The 19923-nt window shown below is 50.8% G+C and overlaps 1 protein-coding gene across 8 annotated transcripts in view; it reads right to left on the minus strand.

Annotated features, from left to right (window-relative positions):
- The window catches only part of KDM2B (lysine demethylase 2B), a 92082-nt gene that overhangs the window by 31091 nt on the left and 41068 nt on the right, over nt 1-19923 (minus strand). For all 8 annotated transcript variants that reach the window (XM_084867987.1, XM_084867990.1, XM_084867994.1 and 5 more), the window contains exons 10-12: nt 16058-16184; nt 12879-13375; nt 9751-9837 (exon numbers count right to left, since the gene is read on the minus strand). In XM_084867987.1, the coding sequence (XP_084724113.1) occupies nt 9751-9837; nt 12879-13375; nt 16058-16184 (711 nt within the window). The remainder of the gene's footprint in view (nt 1-9750; nt 9838-12878; nt 13376-16057; nt 16185-19923) is intronic.

Consider the following 19923-nt stretch of genomic DNA (forward strand, 5'->3'; position numbering starts at 1 on the left):
AGAGGGGAAGAAGCGAAATGACAGCACCAGGCAGCATCAGACACATGCATAAAGCAAGATGCTCTGCAGCCCACAGGGGTCCTTCCATCTTCTCACAAATCGCCATCCTAAGGAATGTCTACATGAAGAGAGAGGATTCAGAACAGATTTAATGTGTGGTCCTGGGCTGGATCCTGGTGTAGGCAGAGCAGCTTTTATAAAGGAACATTTGGGAAATCTGAACATGACCAGGATGACCAGGCGTTAGGTGGCATTAAGGAATTACCAATTTTGTTAGGGGTAATCACGTTATTTTTGGCTATGCAGAAATTTTCCTTCTTTTTCAGAGAGGCAAGTATAAGTATTTAGAGGCACAATTATCATGAACGTCTATAATTTTCTAAACAATGTTTCAGCATACAAAATAAAGTGAGTCGCCTAACCGGTTTGGCTCAGTGGATAGAGCATCAGCCTACGGACTGAAAGGTCCCGGGTTCGATTCCGGTCAAGGGCATGTAACTTGATTGTGGGCACATCCCTGGTAGGAGGTATGCAGGAGGCAGCTGGTCAATGTTTCTCTCTCATCGACATTCCTAATTCTTTATCCCTCTCCCTTCCTCTCTATTAAAAAAAATCAATAAAATATATTTTTAAAAAGTAAGTGAGTCAAAAAGAAATAACACCCATTAGGATAGCTATTTTAAAAAACAACAATAACAGCCGGGACCGGTTTGGCTCAATGCATAGAGCGTCCGACTGCGGACTGAAAGGTCCCGGGTTCGATTCCGGGCAAGGGCATGTACCTTGGTTGCGGGCACATCCCCAGTAGGGGGGAGTGTGTGAGAGGCAGCTGATCGATGATTCTCTCTCATCGATGTTTCTAACTCTCTGTCCCTCTCTCTTCCTCTCTGTGAAAAATCAATAAAATATATATTAAAAAAAAAAAAAAAAACAATAACAAAAAACAGAATAACAAGTGTTGGCGAGGATGTGGAGAAACTGGAACCCCTCTGTACTGTTAGCGGGAATAAAAAATGGCAGTGCTGCCCTGGCTGGTTTGGCTCAGTTGATAGAGCGTAGGCCTTCCAACTGAAGGGTTCCGAGCTCGATTCCAGTCAAGGGCACATGCCTGGGTTGCGGGCTCAATCCCCAGTGTGGGGCAGGCAGGAGGCAGCCAATCGATCATTCTCTCTCATCATTGATGTTTCTGTCTGTCTCTCCCTCTCCCTTCCTCTCTGAAATCAATAAAAATATATTTTTCATTTTATTTTTTTAAATATTTTTATTAAATTATTATCTGTGTATATATTTTAACATTGCCCCTCCCTCCCATACATACCCTCCCTCCCCAGAGTTTTGTGTCCATTGGTTGTACTTATATGCATGTATACAAGTCCTTCGGTTGATCTCTTATCTCCCCCAGATATCCCTACCCTCCCGGAAAAATATATTTTTTAAAAATGGTGCTGCTGCTGTGGAAAACAGTGTGGCAATTTCTCAAAAAAAAAAAAAAAAAAGTAAACATATAATTTCTGTATGATCCAGCAATTCCATTTCCGGGTATATACCTGAAAGAATTGCCAGTAAGGGCTCAAAAAGATGTTTACACACTCGTGCTCACGGCAGCATTACTTACTACAGACAGCGAGGGAAGCCACCCAAGTGTCCACGTGAAATTATCTGCTGAACTCCTGCAAAGTGCCTGGCTGTTTAGTCATTTACATTCCTTGGTGAGAAGGCCAATGGGTTAGAGCAGGTTTTACTACTACTTTCACTTCCCACTACTTAAAAAAAAATAAAAAATAGCCAAGACCGGTTTGGCTCAATGGATAGAGCGTCGGCTTGGGGACTGAAAGGTCCCGGATTCGATTCCGGTCAAGGGCATGTACCTTGGTTGCGGGCATATCCCCAGTAGGGGGTGTGCAAGAGGCAGCTGATCGGTGACTCTCTCTCATCGATGTTTCTAACTCTCTTTCTCTCTCCCTTCCTCTTTGTACAAAAATCAATAAAAATATATTTAAAAAAATAAAAATAAAAATAAAAAAATAAAAAAATAAAAAAATAAAAAAATTCCTTTTTTCAATTACAGTTCACGTTCAGTATCATTTTGTATTAGGTTCAGGGGTACCCACCTGCTTCCTCTGTCCCAACACATAGACTTGCCCTGCCCACTTTTGTACCACGAGACCAAAATTAAACAATGTAAACCTGTCACCTGTGTTCACCAAATCATACACCTTTTCCTCCAGATCAGCTGACTCTGGAGAAAGATGACCTGACATCACTGGGTGGCACCTCCATCCATCTTTCAAACAAAGCCAAAGGATAGAGAAGGGGGGGGGGAAAGAACAGGACAACGCACTCCCAGCGCCAGTGACCGAGTGTCCCCCTTTCAACGGGGAAAATAGACGAGGACGTTGGACGGAAAGAAAAGACGGAAGGATGGGCCGTGACCCCAGAAACATAACCGTGATCGTGGCCGGCCCTCCATCACTTCCGGCGCCGGCCTGGCTTTCTAATGCCTCCACCGAAGGCAGGAGCCCTCAGCACTGCAACTGCTTTCCAAGAACTGTCGTTGGCATTATTAGCACAGACAGCGAAGCAGGTTACAGACGAAGAAAAGAAACCCTGGGCTACAGACTTTAATTACGGGTTATTTCGGCTGAACGCTGTCTTAAGGTCCCAGTGCAGGGGCCGTGCCACGGTACAGGCGGTGGCTGCACGATTCCAGGGGAGCCAGGCTCTCGCTAAGTCGGTGGGAGAAAGGCCTACACTTCAGGGAGAAAAGGGTCCAGGGAGGGCCAAGGAGCCCTTCTCAGTGGGAGTGGAAACAAAAGTTAAATTAAGGAGAGGCACTTCCTCTCACCAAAGGGAGGCCTGCGGGGGTGGGGACAGGAGCATGCACTTGGAGATCAAAGGGACTGAAAGGGACTGAACACAACTTTATCTTTTAGAAGCTCTAGGAAGACCTTGCTATCAAGTTCATTCACTCAACACACATTTCCCAGGCCCGTGCTCTCTGGGATCAATCATGCAAGACAAGATACAAAAATACATAAAGAATGAACGGCCCCAGCCCCAGCTGGTTTGGCTCAGTGGATAGAGCGTTGGCCTGTGGACTGAAGGGTCTCAGGTTCGATTCCAGTCAAGGGCACATGCCCAAGTTGCAGGGCTCGATCCCCAGTAGGGGGCGTGCAGGAGGCAGCCTATCAATGACTCCCTCTCATCATGGATGTTTCTCTCTCCCTTTCTCTCTGAAATCAATAAAAACACATTTTTTAAAAAGAAAAACTTAGCCAAAACCGGTTTGGCTCAATGGATAGAGCGTCGGCTTGGGGACTGAAAGGTCCCGGGTTCGATTCCGGTCAAGGGCATGTACCTTGGTTGCGGGCATATCCCCAGTAGGGGGTGTGCAAGAGGCAGCTGATCGATGACTCTCTCTCATCGATGTTTCTAACTCTATCTCTCTCCCTTCCTCTCTGTACAAAATCAATTAAAAAAAATATATTAGAAAAAAAATACTTAACAGGCGAGCGTCAATCTCAAGAAGCTAGTGGAAGCTTAGGACAGACAGGCAACAAAATCCAGAGCAGAATGTGGACATCCAGTGGAGAGAAAAACCGGGGGTAGGGGGAGTGGGGGGGGGGGCAATCAGACACGATCTTGGCAGGAAATGGATGGCACCCCAGCTCCCTCCCACCAGGTTCACGGAGGAAACTTCAACAGAAGCTCAACATGCAGAGCAGAGTGCAGTCGGGTTAGAGACACCAACAAGGCCTGGAGCTGCAGACAGTGATAAGCTGTTACCTCGCTTTGGCCGATGGGCTAGGGCAGTGGTGGGCAAACTCATCAGTCAACAGGGCCAAATACCAACAGGACAACGAATGAAATTTCTTTGGAGAGCTAAATTTTTTCAACTTAAACTTCTTCTGATGCCACTTCTTCAAACATAGACTCGCCCGGGGCCGTGGTATGTTGTGGAAGAGCCACACTCAGGGGGCCAAAGAGCCGCAGTTTGCTGACCACGGGGCTCGGGGTGGGAATGGTCCCTAGAAACCAGGAGAAAAGCTGGCGAAGGCCGTGGGAGAGGAGCGCTGGTCTCAACGGAAGGAAACCGCCCGCCTGGAAGGATCCCGTGGGGAGGACACTGGGAGAATGAGTCCCCCAGCCTCTCTCTGCTCCCAGGTTCCATCCTCCGCCCGGTTCCTCCCAATGGCTGAACCCACCCAGGAGCCAGAGAGGCCAGGGTGCCCTCTGATTTCTGACGCACAGCCCGTGACCACGGCAGGGAAACTAAGCTGTCTGGACCCTTGCTGGAAATTAAGTCTTAGCGCCAGCCAACAATAACTTGGGGATGGAAAAGTCTCTGCACGGCTCGCCCCTTGCTCTGCTCCTAGTTCTTCCTCCTGTGTCTTCCGTTTCTGCTGAGAAAACCGCCCGCCTTCTGGGGGACAGATTCAGGGTGATGCTGTTGACTTAGAAACCGTCATCGCAAAAACCCGTTTCATTTGCCGTCCGTGACTGATGGCCTCCCATTGGGGTGTTTTACAGACAGCCCCCTTTCCATGTGAGTTCAGTGGCAGACCTAGGAGTCGATGTCCAGATGCGTCTGACCCTGGAGCTTATCCTAGCTGTGCAAGAGAATTACCCACAATGCACTTACAACATGCAGGTTCCCGGGCCCGCCCACCCTCCCACATCCCAGTGTCCGGGGCAGGGCCCAGGAAGCTGCCTTTCCTTCCCTTGTTCCCCAGACAGAGCTGATGACGCCTGCGGGCCGGTCCTCGCTGGACCATGCTGCCTGTCTAAGCCACCTGGCCCTGCATGGATGACATGATGGCCGTGGTTCTCCTTGCCAGCTGTACCCCCACTTCATTCCTCCGGGGGTGACAGGAACCGGGAGCCGAGCAGGAACAGGAAGCGCACAGAACGGATTCTGTGCCTCTCCTTCCGTGAAGGGCTTGGTCCCTCCCGAGGCCCCCCCTCCCAGACATACCGCCTCCCGGAGCTAACGGCCCCGCTGCGGAGGAAGGGGAAGGGACCGCGGGGCCGAGCCGAGCCAAGGGTGACACACACGTCAGGCGTGTGCGTGTCGCTTCCTCCCGGGGTTCCTGTGTGAGCCCCCCAACATCCTCGTGAGGAAGCCGGTCCAGTGCCCGCTGGCGAGACTGTCCCCGCGTCCCCAGCCACGGCACTGGCGCGCACACAGGCCGGCCTCGCTGCTCCCGCACTCCAAAGAAATTGCCAATCATTGAAATTCAAGTGGCAGCCTGCTTTGGCCACTCGAGATAATGGATTAAGACGCAGGACACCGCTTTGGCAGGCTCTCTCTCTCTCCGCAGGCTGCCTGAGCTCGGCCTCCCCCACACGCCGCCCCCCCCCCTTCCTCAGTTTCCTTCCCGGGAATGAACCGGCATGCTGGCCAGGTTCCAGGGCCCGGCTACTGAGCACAAGGTCAACTGGCTCCCGAGGTCACAGGTCGGGCTTCCAATAAGCTCCGTTCTCTGGGCCTGGTGCTTAAGGTCACAGACAGCGCCCCCACCCCCACCCCCCCTCCAATCCCGCCACCTGGTCATAAAAGGAAGCGGCCAGAGTGCAGATGGATCAAACGAACCCGTCGCCCGCCGGAGGAAGCAGCCAATCAAGTGCGCGGCGGCGGCGACGGACGGTGATTCAGTAGCATCTTTGATTTGGAAGACGCCGCATCAGAAACGGCCTCACGGCGCCTAATCACTTCCAGAAAAGGACCCGGGTTCTGCCGGGAGCCGAGGTGGGAGATCAAAGCACGTCTGGCTAATCATCATTTCTCATTAATTACTCGTTAAGTAACCTGACCCAAGCCCGGGGCTGCTCCCTACCTCGCATCCTGACAGCCTCAGCGGACACCCTTGATCTTTCAACCCAACCTGCATGAAACTGAGAAGAAGCCGGCTGCAAACCTGGGAATCAGGAGACCTCGGGCGGCCCGGGCAGTCAGTCGTTTACTTACGTCTTCCGTTCCCGTTAACTTTTTAACCTCACGGGCCAGGAAACGCATAAATATAGCACGGGGCCTCCTCTCCCCCTCCCCTCCGCCACATTTCATTGAGTTCCTCCGAGCAGAGAAACACGTCCGGGGACAAAAAAAAAACAACGCCTTACTGGTCACAAGCTGTGTGGCCCCAAGTGTGCCAGGGCACCTCTCCGAGTCCCCAGCCTCCACGGCACCATGGGGGTGAGACTGCCCACCCCCTAGCATCCTCATAAGGGTTAAATAAGATCTAAACACTGGTTCATACACTGAGGAGGGACATCCAGGGGGTTTGGGCTGCCCTGGAAATCATTTATTTCTAGAACTGGGGGCCAAGGGGTGGGAAGGACATGATATTCATTAGTCTATTGTTTATACCTTTTTGGACTCTGAAATCATTTACAATAAATGCTGTGGGCTGAATTGTGCCCAACCCCCACATTCCTATGTCGAACCTCCAAATGGAGATATGTCTTTAAGAAGGTAACTAAGTTAAAACCCGTCGTTACGGCGGGGCCCTAACTCAGTATGGCTGTGTCGTTATAAACAGAGGAGGTTAGGACACAGATACACAGAAAGGGAAGAACATGTGAAGACACAGGGACAGCAGCCGTCTACACGCCAAAGACAGTCCTCGGAAGGAATACTCAGACCCCTGGCCTCCGGTGCGGCGGTGAGGAAATGAGCTCCTGTCGCTGAAGCCACGTGATCTGTGGTACGCTGTCAGGGTGGCCCTGCCAAACCCACACAACCAACTTCAAAGAAATGATAGAAAACATAAACCTAAATTAAGAAGAAAGAAGACCGAGCTGGCATGGCCCTAATCAAAAAGAGACAAATAAGTGTGGGTGAGGACGTGGAGAAATGGGAGTCCTCGTACACAGCTGGCGGGAATGGAGAAAGGGGCAGCCACTGTGGACAACTGCCTGCCAGTTCCTCAAAAAGGGAAACATAGAGGTACCATCTGCCCAGCTAGTTCTACGCCCAAGAGACACGAAGACACAGGCTCACGTAAAAACCTGCTCACAAATGCTCAGAGCAGCACTGTTCACCATTGCCGTAAAGTAGAAATAGCTCGAGTGCCCATCAGCAGATGAATGGACACACCGAATGTGATATGTGGCCATACAAGAGAATATTACTCGGCCATATAAAGGAATACAGTACTGATGCATGCTAAACTTGGAGGAAGCTCACCAATATTGCGCTAAGTGGAAGAAGCCAATCACAGAAGGCCATAGACTGTACGACTCCATTTCTACGAAATGCCCAGAATAGGCAAATCCATGGAGAAGGAAAGTAAATTGGCGATGGCTGGGAAAAGCAAGCTCAGGGGGCACTAGCTGGTTTGGCTCAGGGAATAGAGCATCAGCCTGCTTCAGACCAAAGGATCCTGGGTTTGACTCCAGTGAAGGGCACGTAGCTCGTTGCAGGCTCCTCCCTGGCCTCGGCCCTGGTCTGGGAGCGTGCAGGAGGCAACCAATCGATGTGTTTCTTACACATCGATGTTTCCCTCTGTCTTTCCCTCTTTCCCTAAAAATCAATGAAAAATATCTTCGGGTGAGGATTAACAAACAAACAAACAAAAGAAAGCTTAGGGGAAGGGGGTACAAAAATTATCTAACAGATTATGGTGATGGCTTGTACAACTCTTTAAACATTTTCAACATACTAAAAACAGCTCATTGTGCACTTTTAGTGGGAGAACTGTATGGTATGGGAATGACATTTGTTTTATTAAAAAATGACAGATACCCCATAAGTGTTGCTGAATGTCAAAAGTTATTCCTTCTCCCTCCCACTCACTCTTTCTCAGATGCCTAAGGGCTCCAACTTTTCCCATCCAGGCCCAACTTGGGTACAGGCCAGTGCTTATAATCGGTCCTTCTCGGGGTAAGGGACCTCCTGGGATAATAGCTACTCCCTCCAGAAGCAGCTTGCTGTTTTCAGGCCTCTGGAGGAAAGAGGGCAGAGGTTCGAGTGTGTGTGTATGTGTGTGTGTGTGTGTGTGTGTGTGTGTGTGTGTTTAAATGCCTATATGCCCCTGAGGAGTGGCCTGAGGGTCTCAGGCACAGACGACAGAGACATCTGTAGTCCTGCTGTGACTTCCCCCGTGGACCTCTCCATGGACTGTGAGATGACAGTGGGTAATGGTGAGTTTGTTTCTCTAACAGCCCACATTCTGCAAACCCTACTCCTTCCTCGGGAGGCAGTGAGGCAAAGCCACGGCTTCCTCTTCGGGTTCAGCGCAGCTGTGGGGCCTGGCGGGGTTGTTTCAAGGTGCGAGGCCTGCAAGAACAGTTTGTGGTCTGCTAAATGGCATTTATATTTATTGCCCACGTCGGGGAAAGCCAATTTTTAAAACCCTACAACGCTTCCACGGACTGGGGACCGAAAGGCAGAAGTCAGGGAGGCGAATCCTCTTCCATTCCCGTTGCCTCCTGAATTCCCACTAAGCGTCAGGGTACGAGAATCCAATACCCACAGGAACGAGTGCCCTTCTCCCTAGTGGATCCACATTTAGGAATGAATTACACCCTAAGGGGATAAACAAAGGTAAAAAGAATAACCTAGAACAGCACTGTCCAATAGAAACAGAATGGGAGCCACATACGGATTTTAAACTCTTTTGTAGCCACATTTAAACAGGTAGGAAGAGCCCTGGCTGGTGCGGGCCAATTGGTTGCGTATCTTCCTAGGTACCGAAAGTTGACGCTTCAATTCCCGATCAGGGCACATGCCCAGGTTGTGGGTCCGATCCCGAGTACGCAAGAGGCAACCAGTCAATGACTCTGTGTCATCATTCATGTTTCTCTCTCCTTTCTTCTTTTCTTTTCTTTCTTTTTTTTTTTTAATATATTTTATTGATTTTCTACAGAGAAGAGGAGAGAGGGATAAAGAGCTAGAAACATCGATGAGAGAGAAACATCAATCAGCTGCCTCCTGCACACCCCCTACTGGGGATGTGCCTGCAACCAAGGTACATGCTTTTGACCGGAATAAAACCTGGGACCCTTCAGTCCACAGGCTGAGGCTCTATCCACTGAGCCAAACCACTTACGGTTCTTTTTCTTTTTTTGTTAATCTTCACCCAAGGATATTTTTCCATTGATTTTTAGAGAGTGGAATGGAGTGGGAGAGACAGAGGGAAAGAAACATCGACGTGAGAGACACATGGATTGGTTGCCTCCCGCACTTGCCCCTGCCGGGGCTGGCCTGGGATCAAGCCTGCAAACCAAGTACGTGCCTTTGACCGGAACTGAACCCATGACTCTTTAGTCCGTGGACGGATGCTCAATGCACTGAGCTAAACCGGCTAGCGCTCTTCCCAGTATCTTTATCCTTGCCTATTTGGTTAGACTTTTTTACGATAAGCATCCATCCATTTCACAAAAAGAAAAAAGTCACTTTCAAAAGAGGAGAAAACTGCATGAAGCAGCTGGAAGAAAAGAAAGCAGAGGTGAAGGGGGGGACGGGAGAGAGAAAGAAAACAGGAAAGAAGAAAATTGACGGCAGGGAAAGGTGAGGCATCACTTCACCCCAGTTTCCTGAGTGACCACCAGGAGGCACTGCCTGCAGTTCTCACGCCAGGGAGAAGGATCTCTTTCGAAAACCAAACACGTGCAAAGGAACAAATCACTACAACCATCTTACCTGGAGCGCCCTCTCCCAGGAATCCCCCCCGAAAACGTCAACATTCACCACACAGATGTGAAAGGTCGTGGACATGGTCCCCCAGCGCCGGGCGCCCTGCGTCTTACCTTTGGAGTCTTCTTCGGCCAGGTGACCACGGGGACCCCGGTGATGGCCAAACTGGGGTCGTCATCAGCATGCTCCTTCAGGACATTCTGTGGACAAACACAGGAGCCATATTAGCCCAGGGTAAGGGGGGGAGGAGACTTCTGTGGGGGGCTGGAGGCCAGACCTAAGCCAGTTAGAAGCACCCCGGGAGCTCTGCACAAAGCCCACCACCACCCCACCATCCACACGCTCAGGAGAAACTCAGTCCACGCCACTAACGTGTGAATGCCACTTGTCAATGTCCTGGTTCACTGCTATCTCCCCAAAGCCTCACACAATGACTAACCTATAGTAAGCGTCCAGTAAACAACTGAAAATAAATACACAAAGCCACAAATTCCCCAAAAAGGGACTTTCTACAAAATGCCTGACCAACAAGCCTCAAGCCTGTCAAAGTCAATAAAAACGGGAAGTCTGAGAACGGTCACAGCCAAGAGGAGCCTAAGGAGACAGAAGAGGAGACGTAGGATGGTGCCCTGGGAGGTATCCCAAGCCCATAAAGGCCAGAGGTAAAAACTGAGGAGATGTGAACAAACTAGAGACCTCAGTTATAACAATGTATCAACACTGGCTCATTAATTATAACAAGTGCACTGTAAGATGTTAACAATAGGGGGACCTGGGTATGTGCAAAGGTATATGGAAACTGTACTATCTGCTGAATTTTTCTATAAATCTAAAACACAAAGTTGATTGGTAGAAAATAGTTTTTAAAATGCCTATTAGATAGTAACAGTTACAATAAGGTGAAATAGAATGTGTAGGGTACCAATTTTTCTACCATGTACATATTTATTTTTTTAAATATATTGTATTTTACTGATTTTTTACAGAGAGGAAGGGAGAGGGATGGAGAGTTAGAAACATCGATGAGCTGCCTCCTGCACACCTCCTACTGGGGATGTGCCCGCAACCAAGGCACAGTCCACAGGCCAACGCTCTATCCACTGAGCCAGACCGGTCAAGGCAAGATTAGGGATTCTTAACCTGGGGTCCAGGAACAGGCTCAGGTGTCCAAGACCCCCTGACATTGCATGCAAAATTTTGTGTGTATAAGTAGATTTTCCTAAAAATCTCAAGAGAGGCCAGCCACCTCTAAAAAAAAGTCAAGAGTCAATGAAAAAAAACCATGAGCAAGTAAAGATTTGCTTTACAGAAATACTCACCATAGAGTTCTCTTACTCGACAATTTCCCTGAGTTATAAAACTTGAATTTCACAACACCTGTAGATGTACCTGCTCTATCCAAGTGAAATGTACCTGGATTAGTGATTCCGTACACTGGCTCCCTCTGCTGGTGGTATCTGTCAGACTCCCTGATGTGGGCCCCACATCTCATGTCTGTTAGACCCCTGGTCACTGAGTACCGAGGGGAGGACAGTCTTACTATTTCTATATCCCACAGCCTCACACAATGTGTCCTCAATGAATAACTGAGCTAATTAACAAACCCTGGGCAGAGTTTGCAGACATCAAAAAAGAGACTTCAATTCCGTTTCAAATCCCAGCAGGCAGCTGGATTTTCTTGGGAATCAGACATTGGAGAAGGAAGCTCAAATGCCTCTGAAGCTTCACTCCAAAAAAGCCTTAGCAAAGCTAAGGGAGTTCCCGGAGTATGTCCACACAGGAGTTCTGGAGGCATTCCCGAGTCCTCACCCTGCTCTGTCACCTCAGCCCGCCCCTTAACGTTTCTGAAACTACTTCCTCATCCTGGAAGGGCAGATGGTAAGGGCAACTACCACTTGCCTAGCCCTGGTACCCGGCAAGGAGTAAGCTTTCCACAAACGTTAGGATTATGAGGACAACAGGACAAGGCTGCCCAGCGCATTTCCTTTTTCGTAAACACCTGGTCGTCAGCACTCTGCCTCTTGCAGCCCTTCCCATCGGGAGGACTCCTATGCATCCTCAAAGCCCAGCTCAAATGCCTTCTGCATAACTACCCCAGAGCCCTGGCCAGCTCCTATGCTCTAGGTACACACAACATGCTCAGTGGCACTTCATTCTCTGTCTCCTGATTTCTATTTAATATATATTTTATTGATTATTTACAGAGAGGAAGGGAGAGGGATAGAGTTAGAAACATCGATGAGAGAGATACATCAATCAGCTGCCTCCTGCACACCCCCTACTGGGGATGTGCCTGCAACCAAGGTACATGCCCCTGACCAGAATCGAACCTGGGACCCTTCAGTCTGCAGGCCAACGCTCTATCCACCGAGCCAAACCAGTCAGGGATGTCTCCTGATTTCTTCACCTGCCTGCTTTCCTGCTATATAAACAGTGAATCGCCCAAGGGCAGTGACTATGACCCTCTTCTTTCTGTTCCACAATGGGTAGCACAGCTCAATGAAAGCTGGATCAATAATCAGGCTTTACTTGGAGAACTCTGGACCCCGGGTGGCCATGTGGCCCACATTAGCTGGCCACCTTGAGGCGGGCCAGGATGTACAACCTGCTCATGGGAAACGGATGCGTGTTCCAGAGGAAGCCAACCCAGGACACAAAAGTCTCCCCGACCAGGATGGCAGATCCGAACCCAAAACCAACACGTGATGCGCCCATCGGGACTACTGTTGGCAAACCCTCACATGTCAACAAGTACAAGAAAGAACTCACTGTCAACCACCAAGCCATCTTCCTCCAGATTCCCACAGATCCCCATGGTGGCCTCCACTGGGCCACCTGGGTGAGCCTCCTCGGACCAGAGGCCCCTCTCTAGGCGTGGCTGTGCCCCGAGAAGGTCTGCTCCCAGCCAGCCTGGGCTGAGTTGCCCTCCAAGACCTATGTTTTGCTTTTGTTTTTTGTTTTATTTTTTTAATATATTTTATTGATTTTCTTACAGAGAGGAAGAGAGAGGGATAGAGAGCTAAAAACATCGATGAGAGAGAATCATCGATCAGCACACCCCCTACCGGGGATGTACCTGCAACCAAGGTACATGCCCTTGACCGGAATCGAACCTGGGACCCTTCAGTCCACAGGCCGACGCTCTATCCACTGAGCCAAACCGGTTTCGGCAAGACCTATGTCTTGAACAGAACCTTCCAAGCCCTCGGCTCCACAGCCCCCGACGTGGCTCCCTGCCCACCTTCACGCCCTCCAGGAGGGCCTGGGGGTCCTCGATGCCCTCGGGGACGCACTTCTTGTGTTCCGGGAGGGACTCCAGTTTCTCCACCAGCGCTTTCAGGCCCTTCAGCTCAAACTCGGTGAGGTGGGTCCACTGGGCAGAGACCTCGGTGGCGGGAGAGCCCGCGGGCGCCCTCGGGTAGTCTGCGGGCATCGTCGCGGACTTGACGCTCTCCTCGGACTCATTAGACAGAGTCCTCCGGAGGAACCGCAGGGCAGGTGCTTTGGGCTTCTTCCCAGGGGGCTCCTGGTCCTCAGAGGGGATGCTGGTGGATGAGGCAGGGCCATCGGCAGGTGGCTGGGGCACCTTCTCTGCACCCTCTTCTTCCTCCTCCTCCTCCTCCTCCTCCTCCTCCTCCTCCTTCTCCTCCTCCTGGGGCTGCTGCTCACAAGACTCCTCCTCCATTTCCGGCCAGGAATCGGATGAGAAGCCGTCTATGCTGGGCTTTCTTGGGGCATCTACGGGGGGGGGGGGGGGTGTGTGTGGAGGGATCACAAAGGAAGACTGAGATGAACACCCTAGGTTCAATGCTGAAAGTCATGTGACCTCCAATCCCTTGCCTCCCCTCCCCCTCCCGCCCTTTACCCTGGAGATCCAGCTTTTCTGAATAGTTCTAACCGTCTACACCTCCCTCACTTCTAGAAAGGTTGGGGTCAGTCAGACACAGGCTCAAATACCAGCTCAGCTACCTCCAGTCATGTGCACCCACACAAGATGCTTCACCTCTCTGGTATTTTATTTTATTTTATTTTATTACCACATCTTTTTTTAAAAATATTTTTTATTGATTTTTTATAGAGAGGAGAGAGGGATAGAGAGTTAGAAAGATGGATGAGAGAGAGTCATCGATCAGCTGCCTCTCATACACTCCCCCCTACTGGGGATGTGCCCGCAACCAAGGTACATGCCCTTGACCAGAATTGAACCCGGGACCTTTCAGTCCGCAGGTTGACACTCTATCCACTGAGCCAAACTGGTTTTGGCTGGCATTTTATTTTTTTTAACATATAAAAATAACATAAAAGAGCATATATGATGTACGTTCCCATTCATTGGAATGTCCAGACAGTGGGAAAATTCACGCATGAGGCCCAGTGCATGAATTCATGCATGGGTGGGGTCCGGCCAGCCTGGCCAGGGGGAGGGGACACAGGCGGTTGGCCGGCCTGCCTGCTGGTCGAAGGGACAATTTGCATATTAGCCTTTATGATATAGAATTAGATAGGATAAACACTGAGGTCCTCCAAAGATCTGTTGTGAGGATTAAGTAAGGCCTCACAGAACACAGCTCCTGGCACACAGCTGGCATTTGGTCAATGAGGTGTGTCTCCCTAACACCCCCTCTTCTCCTTGGTTGAGGGACTAGAGAGGCGGGGGAAACAGTGGCAAGAAAATTTAAGAAAAAAATGGGCACCGATGACCCCAAACTCTGGCTCAAGATTGCCTCTCCGAATCAGGAATGTTCTTCTCCGACCCTCATGCCCAAATGAGAGAAGCGACTCTCACTCCCTGGCCTGGGATTGCCACCAAAATCCAGCCTCTGGTCCCCGCACACCAGCTCTCACGCTATTTCAAAATCATTTCCATCTCCGGCCCGGCTGGAGACTCCAGAAAGAGCGGGTTGCAGGGTTTGGGCATTTTTCACACCTGAATATGTTATCATCTGACAGGAACGTAACTCAAAACAGACCCCCACCCCACCCCCACTCCCGACAAAACTGAGTTTTCAGGAGGCAAAGGAGCACTTGCCAATAAAACCAGGCAGAAACATGTTCCCGATCCTATGCCCACCTGAAACCCACCCCCAAAGGCACTAAGGATGGGAGTCAAGGAAAGGAAGGAGGTTTGATGACAGAGGAAAAAAAAAGAGCCGAAGCCGGTTTGGCTCAGTGGTAGAGCGTCGGTCTGCAGACTGAAAGGTCCCAGGTTCGATTCCGGTCAAGGGCATGTACCTTGGTTGCGGACATATCCCCGGTAGGGGGTGTGCAAGAGGCAGCTGATCGATGTTTCTCTCTCATCAACGTTTCTAGCTCTCTAATTATCTCCCTTCCTCTCTGTAAAAAATCAATAAAAATATATATTTTTTAAAAAGAACCTAAAAATCCTGGAGATAACAGGAGCAATCATGCAGCCCCATAGCATTTTTCTTTCCCGTGGTGAGAAAGATGCAGTAACGGAGGCACAGCGGATCCGCATCCAATAAAACTCTGCAGCAGCCGAGACCGGTTTGGCTCAGTGGATAGAGCGTCAGCCTGCGGACTGGAAGGTCACAGGTTCGATTCCGGTCAAGGGCATGTACCTTGGTTGCGGGCATATCCCCAGTAGGGGGTGTGCAGGAGGCAGCTGATCAATGATTCTCCCTCATCGATGTTTCTAACTCTCTATCCCTCTCTCTTCCTCTCTGTAAAAAATCAATAAAATATATTAAAACAAAAAAAAAAAAAAAAAAAAAAAAAAAACCTCTGCAGCAGTGACAGCTCAAAGGCAAAGGGGAAGGAGAGGGCTGTCATAGCTAGGTGCAGCTTTGGGGCAGGCATCTGTGAGTCAGGATACAAGGACTGAGCATTTTGGGGGGGGGTCTCTTTAAGGAACAGCAGCGGGGCATGGCGCTACAGCTGCTGCTGAGAACCACCCGCTGCTCCGCCAGGCTTGTGTTTCCAGTCCTGGTCACCCGTCCGTCCGGCTGGCTCAAAGTCGGCCCGGGATTTGGGGGGCTGGCTGCATCTCGTGGGCCTGCTCTCATGTAGACAAAAACCCAGCCCCCGGGGCACAGGGAGTCGGACGGTCAGTCGGTAGCTACCGAGGAATAAAAGGAACAGGGATGCTCAGTTCCGAGGGGATCTCGCTTCGGCAGCCACGCCCAGGACTGGCCCCGTCCCACATCCGCACAGTCACCAGCGTGACCTGGTACTCGGCTGGGGTTGTAATTTCATGGGACTCGGCTGGGGTTGTAATTTCATGGACGCCACATTCCAGGTGGGAATCTGACCGAGGTGTCTCTAAGGAATCTGCCCGACACTCTGGCTCAAGAGATTTTCCCGGAACCCAAAGACTCTCAAGGGCTCCCCCCCCAAAAAAAAAAAAAATGGTTTCTGGCCCAGCCAGAGCGGTCAAGGCGGTTGGCCCTGTGGTCCACTCACCAATCAGCATGGATTCTCTCTGGTATTCCTGAGTGAGGTAGGACCTCTGGGTCACACAGTACACGTATCTCTCCAAGACATACCAGCACATCTCATAGTAGAAGGGGTAGCGGAATTTGGGCTGCACCTGGAAACAAAGACCCGGGGGGGCGGGGGGGTCAGTTTCCAGAGGGCAAAGGGAAAAGGAGGGAGAGAATTGAGGGGGTGGGGGCTCCTAGGGGGGCGAGTTTTTATTTTCATCATCATCATAGCAAGAGCACAAATGGTGTGAGGAAAACAAGGGGAGGCGCTGGATACAGGAAGGTCCCGGCAGCATGCACAAATGAGAGGGAAGAGGGGAGGAAAAGGCCTGGGCGTGAGCATTGCAAGGTTCCTCGAGCTGCGCGCCCCCGGAAGGATGGGGTCGGCTTTGTGCGTTGGCAAACAGAATTGTCCCCTGACCTGCTGAGGAGGGTGCGGGCGCCCACAAATGCGAGCCACTGCCTGACTCCAGCTACAACAGAAACGGGCTCCTGTCATTCTTCTTTTAATTTTTTTTATCTTGCACAGACTCTGCTATCCCACCCTCCCCTGAAAACCAGAAATCAATGCCCAAACCTCACCCAAGTCCATGTGCAGACAGGCTACCTATCGAGCATCTCCTGCACTGGAGGAAATGCCACACCAGGAGGACCAATGAGGGTGGAGGGGTGTGGCCTCTCCACCCTGGGGGCGGGGCCCACCTCCTGCTCCTTCACCTTCATCACCACCACCACCACCACCACCACCACCACCACCAGGACCTGCATTCCCAGGCAACTCCCTTGGACACAAGTTCCTGGACACACCCCAGGTCTGGAGCAGGAGTTCAGACAAGAGATCCCTTTTTGGCCGTTTCTTAGAGGGGACGAAGGACAGGTGGTGACAGCTTTGTGTATCAGAACTATGAAAAGGCCTGGAACCCAGGGGAATGCCGATGGGTGGTAGCACGCAGCGTCTATATGGGTGAGATTGCAGCGAAAGATGGGAAGCAAGCAATGCCACAGATGAACCTTCCGGAAACTGCATTCTGAGTGAGCGAGGGAGGACTGCTTTGTTTTTCTCCGGGAGAAAAACAAAAATTTTAAGATACTTCCACCCACCCTCCTGTTTTAGCTTTTCAAATCCTGAGGCCTGGGAGTTCTCGATGCCCTGAAATACCTGTGGGACCTGACCTCCTGCGACTCTACTATAAGAGGAAGGGCTGGGGCCCGCAGGTGACAACGGGCCTCCAGGGAAGCAAGCAATACCACAGATGAACCTTCCAGCCCTGGCACAGATGAACCTTCCGGAAACTGCATCCTGAGCGGGTGAGGGAGGACTCACAGTGTGGGAGGGTGGTCTCTCTCCCATCTCTGGGTGCTCTTCCCCAGGCTGTACACAGACCCTGCACGTCCACACTCACTCCTGACCTGCCTGCCTGCCCTCTCGCCAAGGGTGTGTCCGCCCCAAGAGACCTCTGCAGGGGCAGGAACCCCTCTCCACCTCTTCGGCCCAGGGAGCTGGATGTTAATTAAGCCGAGTGTACACTCCTAACGTTCTCTGCTGACAATCAACGGGCCACATCCTCCGTGTGGGACAAAAACCAGGCCCACCACGTGCCCTTCAACACCACGTTCCTGCCTCTCTCACAGTGCCCGCTGGCAAGGGCCCCAACCCAGCTCTCAGCTCCTCATCCAGGCCCCGCGGGTTCAGTTTCCAGACGCAAGGCCCTTTTCCCATATTTGGGGCCTCACCTCTCCCATCTGTGTATTGGGTCCATTTGACCTCCCTGCCTCTGGTGGATGGTAAGCTTTGGAATGAGATTCTGGCTGCCGCATGCTTTTGAGCTCCTGGGGGAGAGGGGAGGGGGGAGGGGGGATGCATGGCGTTGGGAACATCATCTAGCGGTTTCCTTGGCTCCAGCTACTTTCCCAAGAGGCCGGTTTTATTGCTGGAATAGTATGCAGCTAATGACTTCTTCCAGTCACCAGATCAGTGTCCTCGGGAGTTTAAAAAGGAGAGAGGCCCTCCTGCCTGAGGCAGTTCCCAACCTCCTGGGAAGCAGGGTTTGGGCGTCTCAGCCCCACCCCCGACTCCAGAATAAAGGCCAACCGATTTGGAAACAAATTGCCAATTCCTAGAGCAGAGGACAGACAGGCCCTCCTCTCCCCATACCCTCACTCACATCTGATTTTAGACTCCTTCAGTAAAACTCCTAAGGTGCTTTTTCTTTTCAAATTTGGGGAGATCACCCGAGCCACTCTGCATTAACAGGCACCATGGCACCAGAGAGAATCTTTGTAGTTTGGGGGTGGGGTGGGGGGATTTTTTTGGTTGTATGTCAGCAGAGGGAGGTAAGAATCCCCTCATTGTTGCTGAGCCCAAGAGAAACCAGCTGGGTGGTGGAAACAAATGCTGATGAAGAAATAAAATTCTTTTCATTGTGTTTTCTTTCTTTCTTTCTTTCTTTTTTTCTCCAAGAGAGCACCGCAGGAAACAAAATTGGCAAAGAATTGACTTACAAACAGGTTGTCGCCTTCCACCCTTCGCCTTCAAAAGGTTCCAGCCACATGCCTGGGAACATTAAACACACGATTGCTCAACATTAATTGCTGACAAAAATCGGCGCCTCGTCCAGTTGAGCTGTTCACCAAAAGGCAAGGCGGCCGGTCAGAAAGCACAAAGATGCTCCCTGCCTGCGGGGTTGCCCAGGTGTCGGCGGGCCTCCAGGGGCCAGTCTGAGGTCCCAGAGGCCCAGTGGAGTGTCACCGGGCCCCCAGCCCTTCCTCTCACAGCGGAGTGACCGCAGGAGGTCAGGTCCACAGGTATGTCAGGGCATCGAGAACTCCCAGGCCTCAGGATTTGTAAAGCTAAAACAGGAGGGTGGGTGGCAGTATCTTAAAAATTTTGTTTTTCTCCTGGGGAAAAAAAAAAAAAAAAAAAAGGCAATGGGGGTGGGGGTGGGAGGGAGAAACCCAATGGCAGGAGAAAGGTGAGAGGAAGGGTAAATTATTGGTAATTTCCAAAGAGATTCACTGGCCGAGAGGAATCAGGGCATGCGCGTATTACCTTTCCTGAGAAGGTTGCTTTCACTAGAATCATTAGGGGAAAGAAAAAAAAAAAGATAAATAAAGGAGAGATGGCAGTTTAAGGATCGTTGGGACCATCCCTACTGGGGTTAAAAATATGTAGTGCTCCTTGGTGTTGAGATGTTATCTTCAAATAATAAACATGCAACCCATCCATTCTTTGGTGTCTTTCCACCCCTCTGCATGTTTTTAGCAGGAGAGGGGGAAGATCTAATCTCCAAAGGGGGCAAGAAATGGAAGCCCAGCCGAAACCGGTTTGGCTCAGTGGATAGAGTGTCGGCCTGCGGACGGAAGGGTCCCGGGTTCGATTCTGGTCAGGGGCGTGTATCTTGGTTGCGGGCGCATCCCCCAGTGGGGGGGGTGCAGGAGGCAGCTGATCGATGATTCTCTCTCATTGATGTTTCTAGCTTTCTGTCCCTCTCTCTTTCTCTCTGTGAAAAAGCAATAAAATATTTTTTTTTTTAAAAAGAAAAAAAAGAAAGAAAGAAAGAAATGGAAGCCCACCAGTCTCAGACACCTGTCTGTGCTTGTCTTCGGGGCCCCAGGTAAAACCTATCATCCAGCCCAGAAAAATTTAAATTGTGAGAGCAAGTCACGGCTCCTTAGAGGAGAATCATGAGGTTTCCCCGGTCGGGTTGGGAGGGGAGGGGTCCCGCACCCAGGGCCACAGAAGGCAAATCCTTTTTCTAAGACAAACTCACACCGTGAGGCTGGGAGACGGACCATGTCCTCTGTCCCCGCCCCCCCTGTATTTGGTTTCCAAGCAAAGCCATGTTT

Source organism: Pipistrellus hanaki (assembly GCF_964339955.1).
Source record: "Pipistrellus hanaki genome assembly, chromosome: 19".
Classification (NCBI taxonomy): Eukaryota; Metazoa; Chordata; class Mammalia; order Chiroptera; family Vespertilionidae; genus Pipistrellus; species Pipistrellus hanaki.